The 17787-nt window shown below is 38.3% G+C and overlaps 1 protein-coding gene across 1 annotated transcript in view; it reads left to right on the top strand.

The window, feature by feature from the left end:
• The window catches only part of CFAP54 (cilia and flagella associated protein 54), a 105892-nt gene that overhangs the window by 61315 nt on the left and 26790 nt on the right, over nucleotides 1-17787 (top strand). Inside the window, 14 exon segments of the mRNA XM_044455813.1 lie at nucleotides 422-559; nucleotides 2732-2935; nucleotides 3757-3844; nucleotides 5344-5550; nucleotides 6803-6869; nucleotides 8292-8474; nucleotides 9460-9546; nucleotides 10591-10713; nucleotides 11191-11244; nucleotides 12570-12786; nucleotides 13712-13815; nucleotides 15897-16066; nucleotides 16913-17012; nucleotides 17287-17434. Coding sequence (XP_044311748.1) covers nucleotides 422-559; nucleotides 2732-2935; nucleotides 3757-3844; nucleotides 5344-5550; nucleotides 6803-6869; nucleotides 8292-8474; nucleotides 9460-9546; nucleotides 10591-10713; nucleotides 11191-11244; nucleotides 12570-12786; nucleotides 13712-13815; nucleotides 15897-16066; nucleotides 16913-17012; nucleotides 17287-17434 — 1890 coding nt within the window.

Genomic DNA, 17787 nt, shown 5'->3' with positions numbered 1-17787 from the left:
TGTGACATTGGTTCTAGAATGTAGCACACTCTTTTGTAGCAACTCCTGATCCACTTTAGAGAGAGCATCATCCACATGAGCTTTATAAAACTATGCCACGGTATAGTTCAGATGCTTAGGGAAACAAATGTACAAATGACTATTAATATTCAGGAGATGGCATTTGGTCTTATAAAGCAGAAAGGGTCTCAGCCTGCTGAGACCCTGCAAAGCAAGGCCCAGGCTTTTTACCAATACATGCAACATATGATCACCAGTTGTGCTTGTTGCCTATTACAAACCTGTGCTGTCAAACATAAAAAACTAAATATTTTGCTTCTATAACTAAGAAATGACCTAAACATTGTTCTTATACTTCAACTATTATCTATATTTGGTTTTAAATCTATTTATTGCTTCCTTTTTGATGTGTCTCAAACAGGATCATTGGTTTCTGTTCCTTTGGATGTGGCAGATACATTAAGGTGTTTCCATGAAAGCCTAGAAAAATCAAAGTACCACAGCCGATCCCTCAAATACAGCAGAAAATTATTTTCTTTATTCCTTGCTCATACACAAGGTAACTGATTCCTATAGTTTTTGTATTTATTTGATTTTTACCTTCTATTGCACTCAGTGCTACTTACTATCATGAATAAAGCTTGGTTAGCACAATTTATTAAAGCATAGTAAAGTACAATAGTAACAAACTAAAAAAGCATCCATCCAAGCAAGAACCATCTACACACTGTAGGCCTACTTGAATAAGGCCTCTAGAAGCTTCAAGTTGTCAGTAAGGCAGAGAGATGGAAGCAGTTGGTAATGTCAGAGGGCTGAGGATGGGCAGCGGTTGATACGCCCTTTGCCTGCCAGCAGAAGGACTGCAGAGAGGCTATTCACTGAGCTGCTGTTGCTGGCCTATTCCATAACTTGGGAGAAGACACCAAGAAAGTCCTGTCATGCTGTTACCAAGTACTGCTCTGAAGGTGGCAGTATGAAAAGAACTTTTCCTGAAGATCTTAAGGGCAGGCTCATAGGGAGAAGGCAGTCTTTCAGTAGCCTGATTCCAAGGTATATAGGGCTTTGCAAATCATGATTAGGAATTGGCTCAGGTGGCTTCCATGAATCAGAGTGATTTCTAACCAGCTTCAGTTGGTGGCCTAGCTGCACCCCAGCCTGCACAGGGATAGTTTGGATTCAGTAATCTATTTTATTTATTTATTTATTAAAACATTTTTATGCCGCCCCATTCGCCGAAGCCTCGGGGCGGCTTACAATCTATGTTTTGGTAATCACTAGATTAGATTACTGCAATACACTCTGATTGGAGCTGCCCTTGAAGATGGTTTAGAAGTTGCAAAGGGTGCAGAATGTGGCAGCCAGATTAATAACTGAGGCCTGGAGGTCCAAACATATGAGACCAGTTCTGGCCCCACCTGCATTGGCTCCCTGTATGCTTCCAGTCCCAATTCAGGGTGCTGGTCTTAACCTATAAAATCCAACATGTCTTGGGATCACAATACCTGTTGGAGTGCCTCTCCCAACACCAATGTGCCTAGCCACTATACTCAGCCTCTGGGACCTTCCTCCAGGTGTCAACCTCTCAAGAGGCTTGGAGGGTGGCAACTAGGGGAGGGCCTTTCTGCTGGTGGCCCTCCATCTTTGGAACAACCACCATGCTGCAGCCCAGTTGGTGCCAAATTTGCCATTTTTGCAGTGCAAGGTTATGACAGCCCTCTTTGCAGAAGCCTTTAAAGACCATCTTTGATAATTCGGGGACCTGATATGATTAACCAGGTGTCTTTCTTTTACTCTTGGGAGGGTTCTTTTAAATTGCCTTTTAATCGTCTTTTATGTTATTTTAAATTAATAGGTAATTCTTAATATTTTATCTGTTATATTTTATTGTTTTTATACTTTGTTATAAACTGCCCAGAAAGATTTAAAAGTAATTAGAGGAGTTGCTTTCATACTTTCCAGTACTGTTCTGGAAGAGTCAGAGGTTCTGATGAAAGAATCTGCTTGTTGCTTGGATGCTCTCTCATGTTTATATGGTTTCTCCTCATGAGTTTGCAGGGAGCCATTAATCTGAAACCACACTCTTTCAAAATGTACTGTCAAACATTCCCAAGTCATGATCCAGTCATTTATTTCCTTCCTTTAAATTTCTTCACCTTTGTGATTACGCTGACCTTTCTGTATTTTAGAAATATCCCTTTCTTGTTTATTTAAATTACTTTACTTGGCTGTAGCATTCTATACTCCTTTTCTTCTTATTTGAAAAATTATTATTTATCCTAAGTTCAGGAAAGCTAGCTAAAAAGGGCTGGGTGGAAAAAGTAAACAAAGTAGAAACAAAAAGCCATATGTTTGAATCAAGCAGAATTAAAAACCTGTCTCAATGAAGATGAATCTGAGTTTCAAAATTTCTTTTTATATCCATGAAGTGGGTCATAGTCCAGCTTGTGTCAGAATAACTTGGTTGATTTTTAAAATATCCCAAGACCCTTCATTGTATTTGTCTTAAGTGTGAGTATCTTTGGCAAGTTAGTATTAATTTTAGATACAGAATTCTTAGCCACCCTTCAGGATGGTTACAGACCTCTTCTGAATTTAGCATATTTTCTGTAAATACAAAACATTAGGCTTGGGAGCACAGTGAAACAGTCTTTTCCACTTAAATTCCACCTCACTGTTCAGAATCAGAATCTCTTGCAAAATAGATATTCAGTAACTCATTTTTCTAATCTAGAATATTTTGGAAGATTAAATACAACAGGAAGACTGACGTCTTCTCATGGAAGAGTGGGATTTATTATGGGGGCTGAATTGTCATATCAACCAGAACCACCTGATCTTTCAGAAGAAGGTTTTAATTGCCTCAGTATGGTTCAAAACAACTCCATTCCACGGTCAAAACTGTCAGTGGTTATCTCTTCATATGAGCGAACACTTGGTAAGAGTATAATCCATTTTCCTTGCAGTAGATAATGTGTGTATAGAGCGAGCTTGAGAGAGAATGTATGCACAGCATTTTTACCCTTCTTTCAAGTCCCACTATATCTTTTAATCTAAAAGGATGTGGTCTTTCAGGAGACCTACTAGAATGGCCCTCCTTCCCTACCCATTCTGATTTTTACCTCAGTTTTCCTTTTGGTAGAAGTGGGTATATAGCCACATGTTCTCTCTATAGTAGAAATCCATGTGTACTTCACAGTGGCTCTCAATAGGTTCATAAAAATCACTTCTTTTAATAGCTTTGTGAGTGCCAACAAAATGGTAGCCCAAATGGGATCACAGAAAAATACAAGGGGAGTTAATTGGCTTTCTTGGGCACAACACAACACACTTTTGAAAAAATACTGAGTATAGAGAAAGCTGAAACAAACCAGCGACACTCAGTGCCCATGGAGTACTGTGCATCTTTTGAAGGTAAACCTGGAATGTTGATACTGTGGGTGAACTGACATACATCCTACTTAAAGTAGATCCATGGAAATAAATGAGGGTCAAGTTTGTCCTTTCAGTGGGTCTGTGCTAAGTAGGACAGATTGGATTTTGCCCTATGCGATGGGTTATCCTGTCTGGAAACCTGAGCAGTTTTTGCTGGTTCTACTTTTTCACAAAAGTAAAATCCTGAATTACTAAAAATATAAGTAGTGATATTATTTAAAATAGTGATGCATTATTTTATGAACTCATAAGTTTATTTACATACATGTATTCAATAAACAATTAAATGTTTTAATATTTTCTCCTCAAATTGATGACAAACAGAAGCTCTTCAAACAAATAATCAGCAAGGCCTCACAGTGCAAGCATTCCATGAACTTGGAAATCTTCACTTTTACACAGGAAACAAAAGGTACCTATAGTGCATTAGCTACTAGTCCTGATGGTTGTTTCCTGCTTCCAGTATCAGCAGCAGTGTGCCTAATACCAGTTTCTAGAGAACTTGCTTGAAGGGGCTGTTGTTGCATTGATTTCCTGCTTGTGGGTTTTCCATGGATACATGGGTGGCAACTAAATGGAAGGTACAACTAGATGGACTCTTGATCTGATCCAGCATGACATTTACATTGTTATATAGAGGTAGCTCTCTTAAATTCTTAGTTTTACTGCATAGCAAAATGTATGTCTGAAGGCTGCTAGCAAATAGGTTTGGAGATTATCCAATAAATCCAGCATTGAGCCTATGAATGTTATAGTTTTGATTATGTTTTTGAGTGCGTCCCAGATGCATAGGCAGAATAATTATGTGATGCAGAGATTAACAGGTAGGGCCAATGTTACTGACAAATGGTTTCCTTTCACTTGAATGATAAGTGAATGATAACAAAAAGTCCCCCTTCTAATGGAGGATTTTATGTGCATTTTTTACATTTAAAAGTGCAATCAGTGTTCATGCAAGTCAGTGGAGCATGTAGCTTTGTAATACAATTAACAATTACCTTGGAGATGTGAGGGAACAGTTTAAGTAGAAGGGTATGGGAGCTTTTTTTAAAAAAAATGGGATTCCAGACCATCCTTAGCTCCACCTGTAGGCTACATTGTTGAGCTTGCTCAGCACAGGGGTTGGGAATGGTTGAGTTAAGCAGTTTTTCTCTGGTTGTCCTTCCTGCATCCTGACTCTCAGCCTGTCTAAAAATGGAAAAGAAAACATGGAACTTTTCATAACATGGTTTGAACCTATGCTGTGTACCTGAGAGGGCATTTGAGATAGCTTCTCCTTTTGATGCTACTAGGTCTCTTGCTCACTCCACAAAGTGATAAGCAGCTGGCTTCTTTCATCTGTTGTTCATTCCTTTTAACATTTTTCAGGGATGATTTGCTAAAGAGGGAGTACATCAGTTACTAGTTCTCCAGATTTTTGATTAGCATCCTCTCCAAGGAACCAATTCATATACAACATTCCTTACTACTTCCAAGAAGAGAAGTGCAGAAGGACATTTTCAGCCATTTAACTCTTTCTCAGTTTATTTAGAAACCAGCAGAACTTAATCCAGATCAAATTCTGTTTATCTGCCTTCTGTGTGTAATTTTATAGTCTGCAACTCACAGCATTTTTACTGAGCCCATTATACTTGGGAATATTATGCAAAATACTAGGTTGGATTCAGAATTTGCCTCTATTGTCGGAGGTCCCTCTGCCTGATATTTGGGGATCCTTTCTCCCCTTATAGATCTGACTTGCTATGTAGCATTTTAGGGTCTGGATGGACTGCCAGGGGAAGAAAGGCAGGGAAATTCAGTCCATTTCCTCAAATTGAATTGCTTGTGGTTAAGTCTGGATTCAATGCATTGTCTTTTATCTTCCTTTGTAACAAATAGCAACAATATAATGTATATTTTAATGTATCATAGAGCTGCTTTCAAATCCTGGTGTCAAGGCCTTGATGGAGCTGTCAAAATAGTTGATGCACTTAATCGCTGGCCAGAGTTAGATGGCTTGTCAGAGAATGCCACTGGCAATTTGGCAAATAGAACTCAAGGTTACTGTGAGAAATTTGTTTCTCGAGTTGGAATTTGGGGTTGCTTACAAGGAGCAACCTTAGCAGCGAAAATAGCTCAGTGAGTATTTTATCAATTTACTCATCTATAATTTAGTCTCAGCCAGTGATCTGAAGGTTTTTGCACAAATTCCCATTAAAAAATTCATGAATATATCATTAGGAGTGGATTACTTCCTACAATTGCTGATCTATATTTTAAAAATTAAATCAGAAATACACAAAAATCATACAGTCCATGCCTTAGGGTTAAGCAATAATAATTCACCTATTCTTCGTAGTGCTACTTCTGAACACCTTCTGCCTCTACCAGCTCCTTGAGTTTTTTGATTGGGACACTGAATATATAAGGCACCACTAGGTGGTTTCCTTTTTCTTTATGTGTGTCCCCCACACTAGCTGCTGCTGTGTTTGATGTGAATATTCTTACTCTATGCATAAATGGAACTGAGCCCAGCAAGGCGATGCCTATGTGATGCATCTTTTCCAACATACGCTTTGCCCTTGTTATATTAGGTTGCTCAATAAGAGGCCAGTTGGAATTATGGTTACACTCCCAAGTATGCTATTTTTTATTAAAAGTCTGTACTCAGCAGAATTGTGAACACTTTCAAGTAAAAAATAAATCTGCTGCTGCTGTTACTGCTTACACATTGAACTGATGATACATTTACTAGACAGAGAGTGGAATGCTGCTGTGGTCATGGTGGCAGCAGCTTCCATCTGGGGTGACAAAAATTAAACTGGAAAGGCTGTGGAGAGAACATTTGGAAGGAATCCATTAAATGGTTCCATGGCAGCAGCACACACCTCTTAATGCTCTTGAGAATCAGAAATTAATGAAGAATGTTTACATGGTTGCTCAGCAACCATACAGCTGATTTCTCTTTCATCTTCCTTTCCAATTTAACCCTTTCCACGCCCATTGGCATGAATATAAAAGCCTCCCCCCCAAAAAAAGGTTGTTGCTGTGACTTACATTGGCATCGAGGAGAAGGAGTATTACACCCTTCTCCAGCTCTTCTACTCACATGCGCCTGGACCATTAAAGACACTTATTGGCCTGCCATGGATCAAATGGATCATGGGTCACCAGTTAGCATCCCCAAATTGATGTATAATGCATTCAGAGATCTTAATTACCCTGAATAAATCATATATAGAAAAATATACTGCCTGGTCATTATTTTACACAATCTGTAAAAAGTTGTATATTTATTTTCATGTTCAAAGATCTATTTCATTTTTGTTGCCTTGAGACAGCCACAGACTATGTAATTTTTACTTGTTTTCTTTCTTCCTTTTGCATATAGGTACATATTGTTATATGATGTGAAATTAAGAACCAAAACCTGCATTTTATCTGCTGTTCTCTTCAAGGTAATTAATATGCTTTAATTAATATGTTCTAATTAAGACCTTATCTGATGATGATGAAGGATACTTTCAAGGCTTTTATCTTCCATAAGTAGTTAACTATATATAAAAACTATTTTGGTATTAAAGTACAAATAGATGATTATATCACAGAAGAATGAATTACATAGTAATAGATACTATTATACTTTATCAAAGTAGTAAATGTATCTAAATAATGTGCAGGCTGGTGGGGCTACATGGTGATCATCCCTGTATTAGTGGAAATGTTCCTGGAATCAGTTACCACACAGAAACAGATGATCAGCCGTATCAAAATGGACCATCTGATCAGAACGTTGTTTTCATATTCATGATTTTTGGTCCAGCAGGGGGATTTGTATATGGAAAACTTGCTTTTTTGGGGAGTCTGGTGTCATGTAAGGTTATTGTACAATGGGCAGGGTTCACAGCAATCTATGTAGAGGCTGCTACTGTGGATAGTGTCAGACGCACACACCCCATTTCCAAAGAAGGCCCTAGACAAGTGGTTGAAACTGGATGGGCTATCAAAACATGTTCTTTAGAGAGTTCTTATCACATGTTAATGTCTTTGGCAGGGGAATTTACTTGGGGTTTCTTGCGTTCTTCATTGTAGTCTCTGTGCATCACATATGTGGGCTTTGTCGTGAAGTGCAAGTCCTAGATTGGAAAGAAACTTCCATAGCTCAGTGCCACAAAGTGGCTGCCCTCCCTCCGTTCCAGGGTGTATGATAAGGGGGGCTGCAACCCACTTCCTCAGTTTCTTTTTGACTGCAATGCCAGATTGGATCAAACATAGTTGTTTTTCTCCTCTTCCTTACCTTTTCTTCATTTTTCCCTTTTCTTCACTCTCCTTTAAAAAAAATCCCTTTTTTTCTAATCTTAAGAAAGATTTTATTTATTTATTTAGAAAATTTCTATGCCGCCCCATTCGCCGAAGCCTCGGGGCAGCTCACAAAACATCAGTTAAAATATAATACACTAAAAATATAAAATGAATTAACAATATAAAATAAGTCGCTCCTCCATTGCAGTCCTTTTCAATCTGCTTTTGGCCTTCAAGGGCAGAACAAGTCTCAGTCAAGAGTCATTACCTCCATCCAACAGGATCTTAACATTCTTGGGCTATCGCTCTTGCAGAAGCAAGAGTCTAGCCAAGTATTTTACATGTTAGTAATTCTAGTATAATGAGGCTGTGATTTACCCAATATCTTGAACTAGAATAGCTGCAAATGAATTAGTTTCTAATTGTATATACTGGCATGTAATAGCATTGCAGTAGTAGAAAGACAATTCAGTTGTTATTTCAGCCACTTAAAAACTTATGCCTCATTTTAGATCTAGCTAGTGAAAATAAAGAACAAACTTCAAATGTTATAAGTTTTAATGATTCTATAATTTTAGTCCCTGTTTAGAGTTTCACTACCACATCCTAAAGCTGATTGTGATTTTGTGAGATATGAAACAGACATGTTAATTCCTGGCATTGATCTATTTGGGGATTACTACAGAGCTGATGTCGCAACAGTTGTTGCAAGTTTGAAGTTTATTATATATGAATTGCATTGTAATAAGCAGAATTTAATAGTAAGTACCACTGATATATATGTAAATCATTTGTAATTTGTTGGATAAAAGTGGTGTGTGGCAGATTCCGCTTGCAAATAGACCTCCTTGCTTACTTTTCCCTTGTAGCCCTCTATGCCTTCAGCTGCTTCAGAGTTTTCCTGAACCCTTTAAAGCAAAATTTTGTGTCATGGGGCAGGGATGTTCCACGAGGAAGGGGAAATTAATGCAAGCCGTACTTTTTCAATTTGATGAATCTGCTTTTTCATACTTAGACTATACAGAGCAGGCATTCAGTTAAAGTTATGAATCTTGTTTAGATGAGGATCTGATTCTATAGATGTTCTTTTGGAGGTAAGTCCCACTGAGTGCAGTGTGGCTTATTACCAAGTATGTGCAGGTGTACAGATTAGAAAGATTGGTGTAGTGCCTAGTACTTTACTCCAAGACAGATCTTTTCATTCACTAGCTGTGATGCTCAGTAAAAAATAAGCTGTTCTTTGCTTAATCCACATTAGTTCATCTTCTAATGTACCTCTACAAAGACCAGGTGCAGAGAACTTAGTGTCAGTGGTTTTCCTAGTCAAGGAAACCTGATGGCTTAAAAGTGAACAGGCCAAGTCACATGCTTCCTCTTTCTGAACTTGTCAGTACAAAATAATAAAACAGTATTGTACTCTGCACGTTTTGGCATTATTAAAAGCCATTCTTCTTTTTCGGTCAACTACCAGCTTGTAGAGATGAGGGAAATACTGAGAAAGAAATAGATGCACTTTCTGTGTGAGTTGCCAAGCTCAACAGCTTGTACCTGACTGGAAGTGCAGCTGTATCATTAAAAGCATAAACTGCACAATCTGCCAGACTTAGGTGCATCTTCACTGTTTTGAATTTTGTATATCACATTTCTTCAAAATCTTCAGCATATTCCAATATTGAGCAACAATAAAGTAACAAACCAATCTTTGAATAATAAAAAGAATTAAAGAAGTCTTTTGTTTCCTTGCAGATTTTGCCACTATTCACTTTGTATCAATATTTTGTTTCTGAAATTTGTCGCAATCCGATTAAATGTATTGAAGGAAGGATTCTCAAGGTAAATGTAACCAGTATGACAGCAACAAGTTGAAAATTTTAGTGATCATTTCAGAATATTTGTATGCTACCTAATGGCACTGTCAAGATTTCAAAGCACAAATCAAATATTAGTGGAGGCAAAGGAAAGCCCTGCCTTGTTAGAAGGAACTCTTTCTGCCCTTCCCCCTTTCTCTTTGACCTTTCGTTGCTAGCAAACTCCCAGAGGCAGACATGTAATATTAGAAAGGCAGGGAGAAGGTCATGGGGGAAATGGTGGGCAAATTGAAAGGAAATGCATTCCTTGTAGTTTAAAAGAATAAAGGCCTCTATCCTGGTCTGCAAAAGGAGTGAATCTTATGATTCCTGAGTCACTACAAGGCTTAGTGGGAAGAAGCATGTCTAGAGAGTGGGCCCACCTCTTGCTCATTATAGGCTGTCCAGTTATCTGATTCTGAGGAGAAGGTGGGGGAGCAAGGGGAAGAGCAGGAGTTAAGAGATTCAGGGGTACCTAGTGAGTTTCCCTGGGTGAGCACGAGAATTGGAAGGTGTGAAAAGGTTTTCAGGGTATGGGGAGCAGGTGCAAGACCCAGTCCTTGACTCAGTAAAGAGGTGATTGGATGAGCACATGGTTAAATTGGAGGGCTCCCATGTTTGAGCTGTATAGCCTTCAGCAGCAAGAGCCACCCTGAGGTTACAGTCAGAAACTTTACTGAAAGGGAGGAGAAACTTTTGGTTTGGCGTGAACTCTTTACATGAGCAGATGCTTTTTCTTCATGTTTAGTAGAAGGTTGTTTAGAGTTCATACTGTTCTGTAATCTGTGAAGTTTCAATAAATGAATTGCACTTCAAAGTGTTCATCTTGAATTTGGTAAATAAGGAAAAGAGGAAAGGGAAGAGCACATGATAGCATGCTTATATTACGAAAGATTATGTTTATACCTCAAAATATTTGAGGCACATGTTGTGGTGTGCTCTGGTAGTACACATAATGTACAGCTCTTAGTATTGTGGATATTAATATGAACAAATAACTTCTTATAATTCTAATACCCAACTTTTTTAGATTAAAGTGCTTACAGATTTAGGATTTTTCTCTGATGCTTTCAATGAACTATGTATACTTAACCGTGGAGAGAAAATCCCCTGGAAGCTACCTTCAGTCTACAGGCTTATTCCTAAACTTCCGGTAAAAATGCTAACTTTGTTTTATTTTGTAATCTGTGAGGAAATAACATCTCCCTTACGTTTAGGGCTCTCTCACTGTTCTGGGTTGTATGCAGAGGTCTGTGGGATTTGCTAAATATCTTTCTGGTGAAGGACTTGCAGGACTTGGTCTTGTCTACTTTTGATCTTTCCTTTCCTTTTGATCTTCATTAAGTGTTTTCATTACATAGTCTGGATGATAGAATTACATTTTGTTTTCTTCTCAGACCATGATCTGCCAAAGCAATATGGGTTGGGGAGTTCATGCAAAAGGAAATGATGATGTGATTGCTAAGCAAAGCGTGGAGTAGAGACAGAACACAGATTGGATATTTGGTTAATTTTCTTCAAGTTGAAACAGAGTTCAACAATTGCACTAACTTTCCTGTTTTACTCATTTCTTTTTGAAATTTATATTTATTGCTATATAATGTTCATTGTTACATGTTTTTAAATTCAGGTCTCTGCACAGTTTGATTCGTCAAAATCCCTCTTGACTAGTGAGAATCTACAGGTAAGGAAATAGTATGTGTAATCAACTAAATTTCTGGGCAATATTCAGTATGACATTGTTACTAAATGACTTACAATGCATAGTGTAAAGAGTGTATAAAGGAGTACCAATAGTGCCTGCTGGCATGATGGGATTCCTAGGAAAAGCCATGGGTCCTAGAGCAGGGTTGGTGTTGCACCACAGATTTTTTATGCTAGCACAACATACTTTTCATTCACAATAGTATCTCATTGACTATGGCCCCATTTCAGGCTGAGCAGAATCATACTTACGAACATTCAGGTTATTTCTTCTTCCATTTGATCATTCCGGAAAGGAAAGTATGTAATCAGTTTGTAGAGGAAAAACTTAGTCAACCCGTAGATTTGAATTCTTAGTCAAGAATTTGGGAGTGCATTCCCCCCACAGACATCACAAAAATTCTTTTGGGAGTGCATTCCCCCCACAGACATCACATCACCAATCACACAAACCTTTACAGTTTTGATGCAAGCAGTTCCCTCAACACAGGGGGAGAGAATATTTCCAGTGCTAATGAGAGAGAAACCTATAGTCCTTTCCAGAATAGCAGAAGTGAGTTGCTCTGACCAGCATTACTTTGAAGCTACCTGCTAGTCCCAGACACTTAACTGTGTGGCTCACATGTACCACTCTTACATGTGTGCTGTTAAGCTCTGTAGCACCCTATATGAAATGTGAGGGGGCATCTGAATAATAATTGGAGAGGCTTTTGGGATTTCTGGTACAGGATCACAAAAGGCTCTTCAGACATTACTTATTTCTGTGCAAATTCTGACTTAGAGATATCCTGCACAAAGTAACTGTTTGTTGAAATCTAAGTACACTTTGTGTAATTTAAAAGAGATATAACCACTTTGGAATTTGATAACCCCTCTTTGATAGCTAGATGCTATTATGGAAGCATGTAGTTATGTTGATTTCTGAATTTAACAGTTTTGCTATGGGTAAACAGTTCTGGATAGAGTAGATGCCAGTATTCACATTCCTACCATCTTTGGATTTCACCATGTAGTTTGGCCTTGAGTGTTTGCTTGAAGTTGAAATTTTGAACTGAATGTGCAAATGCTATTTAAACAAAATGACAACTGCATGGAAGAGCTGCATTCTAAATGGCTTTGTTACATTTAAATTTGGCCTTAGAGAAATGTGGTTGCCGCACTCTGTTTTGGAAAAGATAAACTAATTTTCCTCTACAGAATGCCTACATTATGCAGTATTATTTGCATCTTCCTTAAAATTAATTAAAATTATTTTTCATAGAAGTAGATATATTTTTTTAATGAAATTTCCTTTTTACTTCAAAGGCATTAGAAGATGTTTTTAATAGGCCGCTACATTCAGCCTGGACTTCATTGTGTGAACCACGAATCCTGGATACATTCTTGTTAACCAAAATGCATTTCATTATTTGCTTATCTGCAACATTAAATTGTATTCCGGAAAAAGTGATGAAAGCAACATACTGTGTGGACTCCGATTCTCTAAGAAAGACAGGGAAAAACACTGATGCATTCTTAAAAGGTACTTCTAACAGCAAATAATATTAATAAGGAACTTGTATTGTAACTCAGTATGAGTTATAAGGCTTATATATGTTAATTTAGAATGATTCAGTTGCCTCACTTAGTATAATATTTCTACTAGTAGTTGTTGAAAAGCTGTTTGTTTACAAGGTACCTGTCCTATGAAATACAAGGACTTTTAAAGTCTCATGCTTAATTTTTCGTATTCAAATTATAATGTGCTGCACCTTTATTGGATGTGGCTTTTGTTTTTAATATTTAAGATTTTATCATTATAAATTAACCTTTCAACTTTATTTCATTATTCTCAAGTTCTCTCCTATGCCAAGCACAATTGTATGGGATATGATCCCAGCTGAGAATATAAAGAAGATATTCAGAAAAAAGAAATGCCACTTCTATTATTGCTCCACTTTTTCTTGCAGTCCTCCTGTCTCTTTCTGTTCCGTTAGAAAGTAACAGGCTGCTTGTACAGCAGGGAGTTAGTCTTGGCTAGAATTTTCTAAGGATTACTAGCCTACTAGAACAGACCTAGAGATTTTTAACATTCAGATGAAGGAGATTACATTGGGACAAAGAGAATCTGCAGGAAGCTTGTTTAGCAGAGGAATGTAGCAATTTACTTAACTAGCTGATTTACTTAACTAGCTTGCCCTGTGGAGCTTCGAGCAGATCAGTGGCTGTGCCGGCTCAAAGGCACATGTTTTGAGCGAGGGAGTCACAGCAGAGGGGTTCAGGAGCCACGTGCAACTCCGGAGCTGCAGGTTGCCAACCCCTGAGCCAGACTATTACATGGCATCATTAGAGAAGAGTACCCTGTGTATTTGGGAGTTGCATAGGACATAATTCAAAGGGAACTACTTACAGGGAAGGACACAATAGGCTAATTTCAGTGCTTTGACAATGTATTTATTTTTACAAAGGTTTTATAGTAGCTTCAGCATTTACAAGTGGAAAGCGTGACCCAATTGTCATGATTGTGGAACTTGAAAGAAACAAAGATACTTTGACTATGGCCATGCTAAAGGTAATAATAGTATTAAAATAAGAAAATATACAGACCTTGATTAATTACATTTTTTATAGTTTAAGTAGCAATGCATTCCAGATAAATTAAAGAACCTGTTATTTTGGGCTTTTGGTTTCTTGGCTGTTATTTGGCAAGCGGAGCAATTGTATACTTAGGTTACCCTAGGACTGGAGACATTAAAGTGCTACTCCAAAGATTAGCCACATTTAAAACCTATTTAGCATGAAAGGAAGAGGAAAAAATGTATCCCAGAAATACAAAACCTGCAAGAACATGGCAGATGCATCTCTGGAAACCCACATACATGGGGCTTTTTCATATGTAAATTCTGTGTACCAAAGAGACCCCATCTTGTTGCAAGGCTAATCGGTTGTATGCTTTCTCTCTCAGTGAGAAGGGAAACAAACCAAGGGAACAATCTTATGCAGATCTGTCACATATGCTTTAAATAAATAAATAAATAACCAGATTGTGCATTTTGTATTTATAAGCCGAATTCCAAAAATGTGTGTATTCCAAGGCAAGGGTAGGGTGTAAAATTGAACAGGATATGATAATTTAATGCACAGACTTTTATTCTGGAACATAGCCAACAACTTCAAATATGCTCCATTTGTTGCAGAATGTTCCAGTTTTTTCAACCTCACTTTCTTAACATGTTTAGAAGGAGACAGACATCCATACCAGGCACTTTCTTATGTGAAGGAAGATGAATTGGGGCTTTGTTTCACCACAAATATTGCTGTTCCAAAATATCTAGGACTTTAGTTGCAAGAACTCACTGTTAGTCCAAGGATAATTGGTTTGCCATAGTTGTGTGAATGTCTATCAGAATTCTCCAGAGGTTTGAAAGAGCTATAGAGACAATTTCCCAGATAAAAAAGAAAATTCAGGATCCTACCACTACTGGACAAGCCCAGGTAACAAGCCCTAATTAGTAGTGGATATCACAGTTCTGCCTAGTAGTAGAAGCAGTAGTACCATTGCCTGCCTGATAGCTTTACAGGAGAGGTCTCTGTGTTGCCCTTTTGCAAACACAAGCCTCATTTAAAAGGGGAGCATTGCTTTCTTTATACTGGAAACCAAACCCAGGAGTCACAGTGCTCTCTTGGTTCAGAGAAAGGTTTATTGGGAAGGTTGGAGATTTTTCTACAAAGAATAGCCTACATCATGACACATTGATCAAGCAGCAGTAAATGGAACATAAAGCTAGGAAAGTACACCAAAAGATCATTGGTAAAACCATTTGTTGCACTGCACAGTCACTTGTGCACCTACACACTGCTACCCGTACCCCACTTGCTCTGAGGCCTGTCAGAAACTGCACTTGGGTGCAGCTGTTTAAGAAGCATGAAGCTGAGATGCTGAAGGTGCATTTCCAGTTTTTCCATCACATTGGCATATGAGTGATGAAAGCACCTTAGAAGCAGCTACACTCATGATGATTTGTGCCATGATGCACAACATGATTGTAAAGCAGAAGGAATAGCTGAATGTGTACTGGTGGAGATGGCGTTAGATCTTCTACATGGAATGCTTGGGAGAGGATGGATCCTTCATCCTATACACCAGGGGTCCTCAAACTTTCCACCAGGGGGCCAGTTGAAAGCTGCTGGTGCTGGGTGTGGGCGGTGCGTGCAGGCCGGCATGGGGGCGGGGTGTGTGGCTAGGCAAGGTGAGGCGAGATGTGGATGGCCGCCCTTGGCGAGGGGAGGTGAGGCGTGGGCGGCAGCACCGTGAGACGGACGTATGAGGCAGCAGCTTGCTTGCTAGGAGATTGTTTTCTCTGAGCGAGCAAACCACTGTCTCCCACCGCGCGGGGCAGGGTGGGCGGCGGTGGGTGCAGCAGGTCCAGATGGGCATGGTGGGCCGGATCCGGCCCCTGGGCCATAGTTTGAGGACCCATGCTATACACTGTGATAGAAACCTGAAGAAAACAGGTTCTATTGATTCCAGTGCAGAATAAATACTTCATTTCTCAATTTTGCTCTTTGATTATAATGAAAGGGGCTAGTGTTTTAAAACTGTATTTTCATTGGTTTTTTATTAACTGGGCACATGTGTTTTTATCATTTTAGGGCATTTTATTGGAAGAAGCTGAAGAAAGGATTAGTTTAATTCTTGAAACGATACAAAATAAATATGGCACATCACTTTATGTATGCTCAGCTTCAGAGTTAGAGATTGTAATTGAAGCTAAGCTTCAACTGGCAGCCATTGCTGAGCAGAGACTTCAGACAGCATTCAGGTAAATTATTTCAGCTTTCAGCAGACCAGTTACTGTTTGACTCTATCACTTATGTTAGTTAACTAAGCAGAAAACCAAAAAGTAACTGAAAACAATGCTTTATGGGTGAGTAAGTATACTGGCATCTTGTTTTTGATGTTTGGTTTCTGTTGAAGTTTTACTACCTGAAAACATTTCTTAGTGTCACTGTCGTAATACAATATGATTAATAACTTTCAACAATCTGGGTGTATTCAAAACGGGACAATTTTTCAGACAACCAAAGGACCACTCTTCCAAAGGCACAATCTACTCTTGCAACAGACATCTCAACAAACAGGGAAGCCCTCTCTATTCCTCTATTCACATCTAGCTGTGAGGATCTCAGACTGGTGTGTCAATAGGGGTATCATTTTTACTGTGATCCAGTAGCTGGCTGAACACCTTGACTGATACTTTGAGCCTCACAACTCTTGTGTCCCACAAGTGCCAACTATACACCAACATGCTAAGAAAGATCTTTCTGAAGGGGAATGCCTCAGGTTGATCTTTTCATCATTCTGGACAATGCACACTGTGGAAAGGCACATTCCTCTTGAACAGGTTGTGGACATGTGGATTATCCTATGGTAAACTTTTCTCTGTAAAAAGTCATTATTTGCCAAAAAATATTTTATTATCTATATCTAAAATATAAAAATATTTTATTATCTATATCTATTAAAAACATCCAGGCCATATATTCCTTTTTAGGTGAACTAATCAAAACTCAGCTAATTGCCACTGATCTGTGTACAAGAATTATTGCATGAAATATAAAATACATAAACTTTTTCTAATGCTTAATTGTGTGTTTATTTATCATAGTGCAGCCTTGGTGTTTTCTGCATTAAAACTTCTTCAGGATGCAAAGATTTTCAAGAAGGGATCTAATTTACCAGAACATACAGAGAAAGATGAGGTATAAGTTGTAAGTTTTTGGTTGACCAGGTATAAAGCTGATAAAAATAGTGCAGATATGTTGAGGGCATAGTCAACATTCAAAATAGTTTTCTATAATTCTTATATATTAAGAATTGTATTAGGTTTAAATTAATAGAGTAGCATGTTATGATGCACTGTAATCCACATTCAGAAGATTTATACAAATAACTCTACATCTTTTAAAAAATATTTACAGAATTGCCGTACAATTGATTAATATCTGTTTATTTTCCAAGTAAGTTTTTTCTGTGTTTTAGGAAAATGATGAGTTTTATGCTGAGGATTCCAAACTGCTTCACAATGCAATAGCCAAAGAACATTTGAATATACATATATGGCTCAGATGTCGTTTGGCATTAGTGACAGCAGTTACAGCACAGGCAAGAGGCATTGAAACAATGAAAGGTAATAGTTAATCCAGAAACTATTGGAGCTAATCTTCTAAATCTGTTTCCATTGTAATGCTAACTAGGGATGTGCAAGGAATCTGTTTCATGGGGAAAATCCATCAGTCACCTGGTTTCAGCTTCCTGGACTCTGGTCCACTTTGTAGCAGCCAGAAGTCCACGTTCCTGGCAAGTGTGCCCAGCATTCATGGGGTGCTTGCCAGGAATCAAGCTCCATGTACTGTGCAAGCAGATTTGCGTTGCTAACTGATTTCCTGAACTTATATATAAGGGGTTAACATGTTTGCTTCTGTTTATATATTTTTGTACAGTCCTGGCAAGGTGCAGCTAAAGTCAACAGCCAACTCAGGA

This window comes from Varanus komodoensis, unplaced genomic scaffold (assembly GCF_004798865.1).
Source record: "Varanus komodoensis strain SLA01 unplaced genomic scaffold, ASM479886v1 scaffold8, whole genome shotgun sequence".
Taxonomy (NCBI): domain Eukaryota; kingdom Metazoa; phylum Chordata; class Lepidosauria; order Squamata; family Varanidae; genus Varanus; species Varanus komodoensis.
Note: the sequence above shows the minus strand (reverse complement) of the source record. Positions and strands in the feature narration are given on the sequence as shown.